The sequence below is a fragment of the Porites lutea genome, chromosome 10, assembly GCF_958299795.1.
Source record: "Porites lutea chromosome 10, jaPorLute2.1, whole genome shotgun sequence".
In the NCBI taxonomy this organism is placed as follows: Eukaryota; Metazoa; Cnidaria; class Anthozoa; order Scleractinia; family Poritidae; genus Porites; species Porites lutea.
Genome location: NC_133210.1, coordinates 9,287,524 through 9,302,520, shown reverse-complemented (window position 1 = coordinate 9,302,520; position 14,997 = coordinate 9,287,524). Strand labels below are relative to the sequence as shown.

The 14,997-nt window shown below is 40.3% G+C and overlaps 1 protein-coding gene and 1 pseudogene across 1 annotated transcript; both read right to left on the bottom strand.

Annotated features, from left to right (window-relative positions):
• Nucleotides 1-2,972: 2,972 nt before the first annotated feature.
• Nucleotides 2,973-4,150, bottom strand: LOC140949465 (serpin B6-like). The gene has a single exon (XM_073398623.1). It carries the CDS (start codon nt 4,140-4,142, stop codon nt 2,973-2,975), a length of 1,170 nt encoding a protein of 389 aa, XP_073254724.1. The 5' UTR covers nt 4,143-4,150.
• A 4,943-nt stretch (nt 4,151-9,093) lies between these two features.
• On the bottom strand, nt 9,094-10,338 carry LOC140950523 (serpin B6-like; annotated as a pseudogene).
• Between the last annotated feature and the right edge of the window lie 4,659 nt (nt 10,339-14,997).

Below are 14,997 nucleotides of genomic sequence, written 5' to 3'. Positions count from 1 at the left end.
CGTGAGTATCTGTCTTCATTGGTTTTTCTGGGTCCACTTCCTGAGGGAGCCGTGGCTGTATAATATTATTTCATGGACTTAATTGCACCATTAGACCATATAATGACAGCTGGGTATGATTCAACATTAATAATAACTTTTCAAACATATACAGCTATTTCGAGAAAGGTCAGGTCGGGAGAAGTGCACACGACCATCCCGAAAGGTATTGTGGGTGGTTTCGTGTTCACTCAAGTTCTTCAAGGAAATTTGAAAGAGTTGCATGAGAGGCCATGGACGTATGTTTGCGAGTGCTAAAGAAAAGCAGCAATAGTAGGTTCGACAACTACAGTGTCAGGAACAGTGTATTGATCATATCCCATAATATGTAGATTTACTAAGCCAGGGCTAAAAGCGAAGCTCTGGTTAATAATACTCATAGACAAAAAAATTAAATCGCGTAATGCTAGACGGAGACGACAATGAAAATAGCTTCAAGACTAATAGATCTAATTAGCAAAAAAAAAATTGCACGTGCCGCACGCTTTTTTGTCTTTCCCTTGCAGTTGTCTTGCACGACTGTAACGCTGTTTTGTACGACTAAAACGTCAAACTTCCTAGTTACGCATAATTTTTATGGAGGAATTGTCGTATGTGTCTACCCACTGTTTTGTTTACTGTGTTCTTATTCGCTTTTATTTTTCACCGCCGCTCATTTTCACCTTGCTGGCCGCTCCTTGCTGGCCGCTAGCATTTCTCATTTTCTTACCGCCGGTTTGAATTTCCATGTTCGTCTCGTTTGTTTTCAATAACTCGCTCTAGCTCTTTCTCTGTTATCCACGTTAGTGCAAACATAAAAATATAACGCCGAACACCCAACGACTTTGTTGTTGTTGTTGCTTTCTAAAAGTCCGGGCGCCCATGTGATTTCCTTCCAAATAAAACCTTGAGTTGTATTTGCGTTGTCATACCTGTTGATTGAGTTATTTTACATTGGTATGCCTGTGGTGCGGAGGGACGGTCGGGCGGGCGGGCGGTCGGTCGGTGTACGGTCACGTGTTTACCAAATTTTCTCGGATGGGTAGATTATCATATTTCCTTAGTTATGGGGCTCCACCCACGCGCGGCGCAAGGCGCCGCGCGTGGAACTCCGCTATTGCCTTTCGGGATTGTCGCGTGCACATTTTTTCCGACGACCTTTCTCGAAATAACTGTATACTTCGCAGCCTCTTCTTTACTGTGATTAGATAATATTAAGATATTAAGAAGCCACTCTGGACATTTTAATATTTATTTAAGAGCTAAGGGGTTGGGGTGTGGGTGTGGTTTGCTACCATGCCCCACCAAAAACTTTGGAAATTTTATTAGTAGTATGCATTTTCTCCTGTGCATAATGTTGAAAACATGCACAAGGAAACTTGCCAGAGCATTTCTCTCCGCTAAATTTTTATAAGTGGGTTATGTTACACAATAAAGAATCTTAGTTGCCAGTGATTATTGGAATAAAATATTGAAAAACCAGTGAAAGTATAGGATATCATGCTTCAACAAAACTGACAGAAGGATTGCAAACGGCTTGGTGAACTCTTCTATACTAAAGAAAGCACAATTTAGGCATGTTGGCTCCCTCTGGTGACTTCTTTTTCCATAACAAATAATTAAGGAATTCCATGATCTATTTCAGTAAAAGGAGGAGCTTGCTCAATGTCTGGTGCACTTTCATGGAGAATTTACCCCAAAATTTAAAAAACCCCAACAGTAGCAAGTTCAACGAGCTGTTTATTTTGACAGCATAATGCCGTTACGTTTGGAACCTTTTACACCAACTCATAATAAACAATATTAGTAATAACATATTATAAAATAGAGGTGCAATCTAACAGGGGCAGGGACTAGGAAAGCAATTTTCCTTCGTATGATATTTTATAAATTTAGTAAGGAGAAAAAAAGGATACCAGTTCTTCGAGAAGAAAAAGTCCCAGAATAAAATTGTCTAGGGCCAGCAGAAAAGTGGCTTAAAAAAATAGAGAATAGAATAGAATAGAATAAAATAGAATAGATGTCTTTAATAAATTCAAAAGATAAAAATACACATATCAAGTTACAAGTTAAACAAATAAAAAACAGTTAAGAGCTCGTAGAACAATAAAAAAATATTATACATCTATTTTATTCAAGGAATAATTAATATCATAGATAAAGATAAGTCTATTCACAAAGGATGATTTGAACTGTTTTATAAGAGATGCATGGATTCTGACAAGGTCATTCTTTTATATGCTGGATCTATGATTAATGTACCATGATTAATAACTAGATCTTAAATGGAATTCACATGTAGACTGTATCAATGCTAAAGCTGCAAAACATCTGTATGCCCTAAGACTATTAAAACGCCCAAGCATCAACCCTCATGACATCTTGAAAGTGTATATAAGTAACGTAAGATCAATTTTAGAGTATGTGATTCAAGTCCGGTGGGACATTCCAGAGTACTTGTCTGATAGGATAGATTGTATTCAAAAGAGACCACTCAAAATTACATATCCTGAATGCACAGCCTATAATCAAGGCCTTTTAGAGGCAAATGTCTCATCTCTAGCAAATGTGTCATCGATTTGTCCCTGATATGACTAGGAAACACAAATTATAACCCAATATCAGTCCTCATTCCCAAATCTGCAACAAGAACTGTCTCTTATATTTAAGATCTGGTAGTGAAAGAACAATAAACAAATTAAGAAGAACTATAAGAGAGCCAACAATTTTTCACCTTTAGATTTTTCTTAAACTTGATTACTTATTGTATACTCCTAGCATAGTTATGTTGTATTTTTTAGATTGTATACATATATATCACTTGTTCATTCAGTATTTATTTAACTGCAAGAAAGTGAAATAAACTATTTATTTATTTTTATTTATTTATTTATCTATTAAATCCAGTGCAAGCGGTTGTGTTATTTCTACTTCTTTGTTTTGCCATAGAATGCTTAGCAAGTGCTTGATGGTGGCTTCAACATTCGGCCCATAAACAAAATTGCATTTGACTTCTTATGGCAAATCATAAACAAAAATGGGTGATCAACACAGAAGATGGGATTCCTCACTAGTCCTGCACAGCCCATCATAACCAAACCAGTTGCAGCAGCAGCCTCAGTGCCTTTTTCATTAACTTCCACAAATGCCTTATGAATAACATGAGACACATAGATCCTCTCTGGCCCTGCTGTGATTCCTGAAAAATCAGCTTTATATTCATTGAACATATCTGTGACTCCCATTCTGGCTAGAATCTCGTTTAGAAGGAACTGCTGGGTCAGCTTAAATCTTGGCAGGGATACCGATACTTTCTGGGGTTGTGACTGTGAGACAGATTTAAAAGCCTTCTGTAATTTTTCATGGGTGAGGCTCTCTTCTAACTTGGCCAGCCCATACGTGTCATGGGGTAGAAAAATTAACATGGAAAGATCCTTTCCTTGGTACGGCAACTCAAGCACTTGACAGGCCAGCCCCCCGCCGTCTTTAATATGCTTGAATTTTTCTGTTAAGTGCATCATTTGGACGTCCACTTTTTCATCTTTGGACACAAAGAATTGCTGGGGAAAAGTTATCCCTGTTTCAAACTGATTTTGCCAAAAACCCTGGAAGTAAATCGCATTCACCAAAGTCAGTCTCGTACGCGAGTTAAATACTCCCTCGGGAATTAAATTCTTAATCTTTTGCTTCGTCTTCTCTTCAACCCAGCCGTTCACCTCTTTCCTTGCGCCTTCAGCATCCTTCTGGTAGTCTACCATGGCTATTTCAGCTTCGTAATACTTCTGCGTGCCCTCAACGAACTCTTGCACCAAGCTAAAGCCCTTCTGCGCAAACAGTCGATTTGCCACCAACAATTCGTTGCCTTGCTCGTTTGTTTCTTGAAGAGCATGAAGATGCTGTTTTTCTTCACTGTGTAGCTGTCCTTGAGGTATCGCTTTCCAGTGTAGAGCTTGTGCCATCTGTCCAGCTGTATCCCCTTTCGCTCCCATGTAAGTCATAGCCAGAGGAATACTCAGACTACTCGGTGAGTAAAACAGATTTTTGCTTGTGAAGTTCTGATCATTTATGAGGGCTTTGTGGAGGTCTATGGTGAATGTATTGTTTGCTTCAATCACAGCTTTCATTTTGTAAAACGTCCTCCTAAACTGAAATGTTTGATGGAAATTTTGCTACAGTGCAAAAAGGAAACTTGATAAAGCCGACCAATCAAAGCCAGTTTTGTATAATGTCACGCGTCATTGAGCCTATGGGGTGACAGTATGAAATAAGCTTTGTGCCATATTTGAAGGTATTTAAATTTTAATATTTTTAATATTGGATTCAGAATTTGGATATATGAAGTCTATGAATGTATTAAGTTGTGTTTACAATGAAATACAATACCTATACAATAAAAAGCCCAACAGAGGTTAATTACTTTGACCTACCGCATGTATGTTAATTAATAAGGTGCGCGATTATGCAGGTCAGTAAAATGGTCATGATGTAGTAATCAAGGTGGTATCTTTTTTATAGAACGCTTTGTATGTTGCATGGCATACGAAGAAAAGCTGAGCATGCAGTGACCTTGTAGCAGTGATTTCCGCTGCTTTGCTCGAGACTTTTGTTCGTACAGTGTTTCTCAGTTTTTGTTACATTGAATGTGAATTATTTGCTGTAATTATAAAGATTTTGTTCGACAACTGAAGGTATTTCTGCCGTCTTTCTGTCATTTATGTGCCTGTGAAATGTCCCCGGGGTGGGGGCATTTGATCATCTGAATGGACCCTAGTGTGGGGCATTTGAACGGCATTTTGGCCCTGGTAGGGGGGAATTTGAACAATAATTTTCAAAAAAGTCAAATGCCCGGGGAGTTGCCGGGAGGGGGGGGGGGATGTTGAAGCTTCGATTTGACCGATACATTACAGATTATTTTTATTTAGGAATTGTCGTATGCGCTTACCCAATATTTTGTTTCCTGTGTTCATGTTCGCTTTTATTTTTCACTGCCGCTCATTTTCACCTTGGTGGCCGCTAGCATTTCTCATCTTCTCACTGTCGCTTTGAATTTCCATGTTTTTCTTCCTACGAAATTCGTCTCTATTGTTTTCGATAACTCGCTCTAGCTCTTTCTCTGTTATCCACGTTAGTGTAAACATAAAAAATAACACCGAAAAAGACACGACTTTTTTCTTTCTAAAAGTCCGGGTGGCCATGTGATTTTCTTCCAAATAAAACCTTGAGTTGCATTTGGGTTCCCATACCTGTTGATTGTAGACTGCGAGCAGCCTCTCTTTTTCTTCAGATTGAGTAAGGGGAGCGCACGCGCGCGCGAGCGTTGAGCGGCGAAGCCTTCAGCCACGCTAGTGGTCATTTGCGTGTCTCGGACGTTTTGCTCGACGGACCAAGAAAAAAGAGAGACTGCCCGTAGTCTAGTTGATTGAGTTATTTTACATTGGTATGCCTGTGGTGGTGCGGACGCCACGGTCGCTCGCTCGCTCGGTGTACGGTCACTTGATTACAAAATTTTCTCGGATGGGTGGATTACCACATTTCCTTAGCTATGCGGCCCCGCCCACAAGCGGCGCTTCGCACCGCGCTTGGAGCAAAAAATGACCGGATATGAACTTGTCAGTAATTTTGTTGATTTGATGCCCATTTGAAGGGAAAAACCTCGTCTATTTAAAAGAATTGAAACAAACTTAACTCCAACACTTATTACTTCCCGTTGATAGAAAGTCATATTCCCAGAACTCGTCATTAAGAATTAATGACAATACAAGAGACAACAGCAGAGCTTGGACTTTATCATTTTAATAGCATAATTTTAATTTTTAACCTTTTTAGTTTAGGTTCAAATAAATGTGACTATTTCACCACTTTTATGGATGCTACCGCAAATTAAAAGTAGAGGGATACCTCTACTTTGTGAGGTTGTGACTGTGAGACAAATTTAAAAGCCTTCTGTAATTTTTCATGGGTGAGGCTCTCTTCTAACTTGGCCAGCCCATAGATGTCATGGGGTAGAAATATTAACATGGTTCAATATCCTTTCCTTGGTAGGGCAACTCAAGCAGGCGAGCTCTTCACTGTCCTTAAAGGACTCCAATAAAAATGTCTGTACCTTGATGGGCATATTACGTACTGAAGGAAGGGTACGTGTCTGACTATTATTCAGTGCAGTTCATCCAGCCAAAAAAGTGGGGTAATTTGAAGACAACGGATATTTTACAGACGTGAGTATCTGTCTTCATTGGTTTTTCTGGGTCCACTTCCTGAGGGAGCCGTGGCTGTATAATATTATTTCATGGACTTAATTGCACTATTAGACCATATAATGGCAGCTGGGTATGATTCAACATTAATAATAACTTTTCAAACATATACAGCTATTTCGAGAAAGGTATTTTGGGTGGTTTTGCGTTCACTCAAGTTCTTCAAGGAAATTTGAAAGAGTTGCATGAGAGGCCATGGACGTATGTTTGCGAGTGCTACGGAAAAGCAGCAAAAGTAGGTTCGCCAACTACAGCTAGTGTCAGAAAGAGTGTATTGATCATATCTCATATTACCTTTCGGGATTGTCGCGTGCACATTTTTTCCGACAACCTCTCTCAAAATAGCTGTATACTTAGCAGCCGCTTCTTTATCGTAATTAGATAATAATAAGATACCGTAAAATTCCGAAAATAAGTCCCGGGTCTTATATTTTTCAAAGGCCCTTTTTGAGGGGTTTATTTTTGGAGGGGCTTATATTCGGAGGGGCTTATCTATGGAGGAAAATTTGCGTTCCAAAATTGATTGGGTTAGCCTTGTAGTTGGAGGTAAATTTACTGTTTTTGCTTTTTTTTACTTTGTATTTTAGGGCAATTTTTTGAAGTACAAGCCCGCTGGGGCTTATATTTGGAGGGGCGATTTAACGGAGGGTTTTGTGCGTTACCGGATTGGGGGGCTTATATTTGGAGGGGCTTATACATGAAGGGGCTTATTTTCGGAATTTTATGGTATTAAGAAGTCACTTTGGACATTTTAATATAATTTTTCAAGAGCTAGGGGGTTGGGGCGGGGGCGTGGCCTGTTACCATGCCCCACTAAAACTTTGGAAATTTAATTAGTAGTATGCATTTGCTCCTGTGTATAATGTTGAAAACATGCACTAGGAAACTTGCCAGAGCATTTCTCTCCGCTAAATTTTAATAAGTGGGTCATGTTACAGAATAAAAAATCTTAGTTACCAGTGGATATTGGAATACAATATTGAAAAACCGGTGAAAGTATAGGATACCATGCTTCAACAAAACTGACAGAAGGATTGCAAATGGCTTGGTGAATTCTTCTATACTAAAGAAAGCACAACTAAGGCATGTTGGCTTCCCCTGGTGACTTCTTTTTCCATAACAAATAATTAAGGATTTCCATGATTTATTTCATTAAAAGAAGGAGCTTGCTAAGCTGTTTATACCAGAATGTCTGGTGCACTTTCATGGAGAATTTACCCCGAAATTTAAAAACCCCAAGAGTAGCAAGTTCAAGGAGCTGTTTATTTTGACTGGATAATGCTGTTACTTTTGAAACCATTTACACCAACACATAATAAACAATTAGTAATAACATATTATGAAATAGAGGTGCAATCCAACAGGGGCAGGGAGTAGGAAAGTAATTTTCCTTTCCATAATTTCATAAATTTAGCAAGGAAAAAAAAAAGATACCAGTTCCTCGAGAGAAAAAGTCCCAGAATAAAATTGTCTGGGGCCAGCAGAAAATTAAAAGTGGCATAAAAAAATAGAGAATAGAATAGAATAGAATAGATGTCTTCAATAAATTCAAAAGATAAAAATACTCATCTCAAGTTACAAGTTACCTAAACAAATAAAAAACAGTTAAGAGCTCTTAGAACAAGAAAAAAAATATTATACATCTATTTAGAGTGTGTATAAATAGCCATGCAGTCCATTGAAGAATCATTGAAAAAAACACGATAAAAATCGAAAACAGTAATGCGGAAAACATTAACTGAACGCTAACCATTGTAAATAAGTGTTTAACCCTAAACAGCGCTTAACCCTAGCCCTAAAATGAGTGCTTAACCCTAATCCGTAAAATAAAAGCTTAACCCTAATCACTACAATGAGTGCTTAACCCTTATCAGTATAATGAGCGCTCAACTCCTCATCTGTAATTTTGCAGTTTTTACCTGTGTTTCCTATTTTTTTACCGATGCCTCACGTGACTCGCATGGCTCGCTGGCTCGCAGTTTGTCAAGATCCTCTATTTACATCAAGGAATGATTAATATCATAGCTAAAGATAAGTTGATTCACATAGGATGATTTGAACTGTTTTATAAGAGATGCATGGATTCTGACAAGGTCATTCTTTTATATGCTGGATCTATGATCAATGTACAATGATTAATAACTAGATCTTAAATAGAACTCACATGTAGACTGAATTATCATTGCTAAAGCTGCAAAACATCTGTATGCCCTAAGACTAATAAAATGCCCAAACGTCAACCCACATGAAACATGACAACTTGAAAGTGTATATAAGTAATGTAAGATCAATTTTAGAGTATGTGATTCAAGTCCGGTGGGACATTCCAGAGTACTTGTCTGATAGGATAGATTGTATTCAAAAGAGACCACTCAAAATTATATATCCTGAATGCACAGCCTATAATCAAGGCCTTTTAGAGGCAAATGTCTCATCTCTAGCAAATAGAAGGGTTTCCCTGTGTGATCGTCGATTTGTCTCTGATATGACTATATAGCAAACACAATAACCCACTTAATCATTGCCCGATTCCCAAATCTCTATCAAGAACTGTCTCTTATAATTTAAGATCTGGTAGTGAAAGAACAATAAAAAAATTAAGAAGAACTAAGAGAGCCAAGAATTTTTTACATTTAGATATCCTTAAACTTGATTACTCTTATTGTATACTCCTAGCATAGTTATGTTCTATTTTTTAGATTCTATACGTCATATATATCACTTGTTGATTCAGTATTTATTTAACTGCAAGAAAGTGAAATAATTATTTATTTTTATTTATTTATTTATTTATTAAATCCAGTGCTTTGCCATAGAATGCTTAGCAAGTGCTTGATGGTGGCTTCAACATGCGGCCCATGAACAAAATTGCATTTGACTTCTTATGGCAAATCATAAACAAAAATGGGTGATCAACACAAAAGATGGGATTTATCATCAGTCCCGCAGGGGCCATCATAACCACACCTGTTGCAGCAGCAGCCTCAGTTCCTTTTTCATTAACTTCCACAAATGCTTTATGAATAACTTGAGACACATAGATCCTCTCTGGGCCTAGGGTGATGCCTGAAAAATCAGCTTTGAACTGATTGAACATATCTGTGGCTCCCATTCTAGCTAGGATTTCGTTCAGAAGGAACTGTTGGGTCAGCTTAAACCTTGGAAGGGATATTTGAACATTGTGAGGTTGTGACTTTGAAACGGTTTCAAAAGCCTTTTGCAATTTTTCATGGGTAAGGCTCTCTTCTAAATTGGCCAGCCCATAGGTGTCATGTGGCAGAAAAATTAACATGGAAAGATCCTTTCCTTGGTAGGGTAGCTCGAGCACTTGGCAGGCCAGCTCTCCACTGTCCTTAATATGCTTAAAGTTTGCTGCTAAGTGCATCATTTGCACTTCCACTTTTTCATCTTTGGAGACAAAGAATTGCTGAGGAAAAGTTGCCTCTTTTTTAAACTGACTTTGCCAAAAACCCTGGAAGTAAATTGCATTCACCAAAGTCAGTCTCGTACGCGAGTTAAACACTCGCTCCCTCGGGAATTAAATTCTTAATCTTTTGCTTCGTCTTCTCTTCAACCCAGCCGTTCACCTCTTTCCTTGCGCCTTCAGCATCCTTCTGGTAGTCTACCATAGCTATTTCAGCTTCGTAATACTTCTGCGTGCCCTCAACGAACTCTTGCACCAAGCTAAAGCCCTTCTGCGCAAACAGTCGATTTGCCACCAACAATTCGTTCCCTTGCTCGTTTGTTTCTTGAAGAGCATGAAGATACTGTTTTTCTTCACTGTTTAGTTGTTCTTGAGGTATCGCTTTCCAGTGCAGAGCTAGTGCCATCTGTACAGCTGTATCCCCCTTCGCTCCCATATAAGTCATAGCTAGAGCAATACTCAAACTACTCGGTGAGTAAAACAGATTTTTGCTTGTGAAGTTCTGGTCATTTTTGAGGGCTTTGTGGAGGTCTACGGTGAATTTATTGTTTGCTTCAATCACAGATTCCATTTTGTAAAACGTTTTCCGAAAATGAAGTGTTAGTTGAAACTTATTGTTGCACAACTTGATGTGGCTTTCATCGGTCGTCTATCGTCACGGTCACGCGTCACGTCCTGTCACGAGATATGGGATGACACCGGAATAAATGCGGTCGATTCGCTGCAAAGCTGTGAAGTGGTCTGAGTCGTTTCACTGCATCATGAAGCAAGTTCTGTTGTGGAAAATATTAGTTCATTAGAGTTACTTCTCTTCAAAATAAAAGTCTTGATCTAGGCGTTGAGTTTATGTCGCTGATATTTTCGTGGAATCGCTCTTGTTCTTCCTGTAGTTTCCTGGAGTAGCCTGTTTACAGACGACACGAACCTCCAGAAAAAATCGTGGAGAGAAGCTCTCCCCGATTTTTTTTGAGGGAAGGGGGCGTCTGTGCACAGGTTAACCCAGAGTTTCGGACTTCGGTTACGCAATCGCACACACAACGGCTCAAAACTAAAGTCATGACCAATAAAAACTTACGAGTCATAAAAATTTTTATCTTATCTCCTTATACCGTCTTTGGTTCATTTTTTTTAAAAAACGTTTTATTAAAAAAGTCAGTTCTAACGCCATATAAGAAATTAGGAAAGAAACTACAATACCTCAGGTACCCAGGGTATCTATTTGCCCCTCCCCAACTCTAAACCCTGCTGCCATGTCCCTAACACAGGGATACCACCGTTTTGATTATGACCGTTGTTGTTGTTGTTTTGATAGAAAATTACAGATGCAAGTTCTCCTTCTTTACTAGCCTTGGACCAAGCTCCGCAATGGCTGAAAAAGGCAAAAAACGGGGTCAAATGTAGCCTGTACACAGACGTTATTTTATTTTTCTTTTCGTTCTTTACGAGAACACCCGCAAGCTCGCGACCGAAGCGAGCGTGGAGAGCGAGAAAGAAAAATAAAGAACTATTTTCTAGTTTCTTCTTCCCCCACCACTACCCCCTTGCGCTGGCGGTCAATAAATCCCCTGCGGTTTATATGACGGCCCTTGCTCACCTTCACCCAACCCTTCGCACACCTTGGCTTGTTCCACTGTTGTTTGCGCGCCCGACCAAACCGCTATGCTACGCAGGCTACGTCACCAAAACTCATGACCGAGAAGGCCTGGAAAAAAGGCAAGCCTGCTAGCCAGCTCTCTGGGGCACTCGGGTGGCCAACAGAGCGCCTCAGAGAGCTTAAACGATTGCAGAAATTCTATACTGATGACGTTCACCAGTCACCACCTTCTGATTGGTTGAGGAAGCAAACCACCAGTCAGAAGCACTACCTAGATCTGGGAAACGGTGGCGTCGCGAAATATTTCCCAGGTTACGGTGTTACTAATTGTACATCCACAACATCACCTAATGAAAAAAGTACTACGTTATCGAACCTTCCCCCAGAAGGCGAAATCCCGAGGAGGGACCCTAGTAACTCGCGCGTATATTAAGGAAAGTACTTAGTGTTGAAATATACAGTCAGTATGCCAGAAAAAATATCGATTTGCTTGAACAGGGGCCGCTAGGAATCGGTAGGTAATGATGACCTTTCTATCGTTTGCGCCCGCAAGTACGAAATGGTTAGGATGACGTAAAGACAGAAAATCCCGAAGGGACCCCTTAGGTAGATTTTGTGACATTTATTGTGACATTTATTGTGCAGTCATACCTCGATACTCTTTTGCGTTACGTGTTATCAGATACATTCTGTAGAGCAGTTGTTTGGAAAGTTATGGAACAAAAGACACTCGCTAAGCGCAGATGAAGTTATAAGGTGCGTATAACTGTGTATATATAAACACTTGGAGACTTTGCCAGACACGAGTTCACAAATCTTTGATTGGAAACCTTGCCAGACACCCTTTCTCTCTCTTTGACAGGAATAAGACTCATCCCCAAACAAGCAATACGAGTGGATCAACGGCTAGCTTATTACCAGGAGAACGATGGACGATTACAGCAATTCGCGAACAATCAAATCCTGTGCTTACTTAGTCCCTGCTCACAGATGTCCTTCCGCTTTAAAATTTAAAATAAGACTAGGATGCGCGAGCGTGAATTGATCTAAAGTCCTTTTAATTTCTAAGGCTTACTTTCCGGCAAATAAAATAAACTGAATGTAAAAAGTGCAAGAGAAATAGCGAAAAATTCAACTTTTAATTAAAACTTTTTTTATGGTTTAGAATAAACTATTCTCGAAACTGAGAATGTTTTGATCAAAGCTGTGTAAATCGAACGGAAACTGTGCATGGAACCTTGCGTTTCCTGTTCAGTTTTATCTCACCTATTGTACGAAATAATATGTGTGAAAATCTTCATTATGAATCCGACGGGTATATTTTCAAGAGGTACTCAACAAGCAAGAATACTATTGACCGACAATGTACAGAGCGGGGGCAGCTGTAGTGTCAACGGTGACAACGGTGACAACAGTGACAACGGTGACAACAGTGACAACGGTGCTACAGTGACAACAGCGACAACGAATAAACAGTGACAACGGTGACAAAGGCGTCAACAGTGACAACAGTGATAACTGTGACAACAGTGACAACGGTGACAACAGTGACAACGGTGACAACAGTGACAACAGTGACAACAGTGACAACAGCGACAACGGTGCTCAGTGACAACAGCGACAACGAATAAACAGTGACAACGGTGACAAAGGTGTCAACAGTGACAACAGTGATAACTGTGACAACGGTGACAACGGTGACAACCGTGACAACAGTGACAACAGTGACAACGGTGACAACACTGACAACGGTGACAACGGTGACAATGGTAACAACAGTGACAATGGTAACAACAGTGACAACAGTGACAACAGTGACAACGGTGACAGTGGTAACAATGGTAACAAAAGCAACAACAGCGACAACAGTGAAAAAAGTGACCACACTGACACAGTGACAACGGTAAAACCAGTGAAAACAGCGACAACAGTAAAAACAGTGAAAACAGCGACAATGGTGACAGCAATGACAACAGCAACAACAGTGACAACAGCGACAAGGGCGACAAAAGTGACAACGCTGACAACGGTGACAACAATAATAACAGTGACAACATTGACAACGGTGAAAACGGTTACAACAATCTCAACAGTCACAACAGTCACAACGGTGACAACAGCGACAATGGTGCATCAGTGACAACAGAGACAAAAGTGACAACGGTGACAACGGTGACAACGGTGACAACAGTGACAACAGTGACAACGAAGACAATGGTGACAACAGTGACAACGGTGACATTGACACAGTGAAAAAAGAGACAACAGTGACAACGGTAACAACATTGACAACGGTGACAAAAGTAACAACGGTGACAACGGTGACGGCAGTGACAACGGTGACAACATTGACAACAGTAACAACAGTGACAATGGTAAATACAGTAACAACGGTGACAATAGTTACAACGGTGACATCAGAGACAACGGTGACAACAGTGACAACAGTGACAACGGTCACAACATTGACAAGGGTGAAATCAAAGACAACAGTGACAACGGCAAAAACAGTGACAACGGTGACAACAGTAACAAAGGTGACAACGGTGACAACATTGACAACGGTAAAAACAGTGACAACACTGACAACGGTAACAACAGTGACAATGGTGACAACAGTAACAACAGTGACAACGCCGACGACAGTGACAACATTGCAACAGTGACAACGGTGACAACGGTACAACAGTGACAACAGTGACAACAGTGACAACGGTGACAACAGTGACAACGGTGCCATTGGTGACAACCGTGACAACGGTGAAAACAGTGTCAACAGTGACAACGGTGACAACAGTGTCAACAGTGACAACGGTGACAACAGTGTCAACAGTGACAACAGTGACAACGGTAACAACAGTAAAAAAGGTGACAACGGTGCAACAGTGACAACAGTGACATCAGGGACAACGGTGACAACAGTGACAACAGTGAGAACGGTGACAACCGTGGCAACAGTGAACGGTGACAACAGTGACAACGGTGACAACAGTGACAACAGTGATAACAGTGACAACGGTGACAACGGTGACAACAGTGACAACGGTGACAACGGTGACAACAGTGATAACAGTGACAACGGTGACAACAGTGACAATGGTGACAACGGTAACAATGGTGACAACAGTGACAACAGTGACAACGGTGACAACGGTAACAACAGTGACAACTGTGACAACGGTGACAACAGTGACAACGGTGACAACAGTGACAACAGTGACAACGGTGACAACGGTGACAACAGCGACAACGGTGACAACAGTGACAACAGTGCAATGGTGACAACAGTGACAACAGTGATAACAGTGACAATAGTGACAACGGTGACAACAGTGACAACGGTGACAACGGTGCAACAGTGACAACAGTGACAACGGTGACAACGGTGACAACGGTGACAACATTGACAACGGTAAAAACAGTGACAACAGTGACAACGGTAACAACAGTGACAATAATGACAACAGTAACAACAGTGACAACAGCGATGACAGTGACAACATTCCAACGGTGACAACAGCGAAAACAATGACAACAGTGAAAACGGTGACAACAGTGACAACGATGACAACAGTGTCAACGGTGACAACAGTGGCAACAGTCACAACGGTGACAACGGTGGCAACAGTGACAACGGTGACTACGGTGACAACAGTGACAACGGTGACAACAGTGTCAACAATAACAACACTGTCAACAGTGACAAC

Excerpts from the sequence above, each read along its gene's own strand:
- LOC140949465 (XM_073398623.1), bottom strand. The coding sequence starts at position 4,142 with ATGAAAGCTGTGATTGAAGCAAACAATACATTCACCATAGACCTCCAC.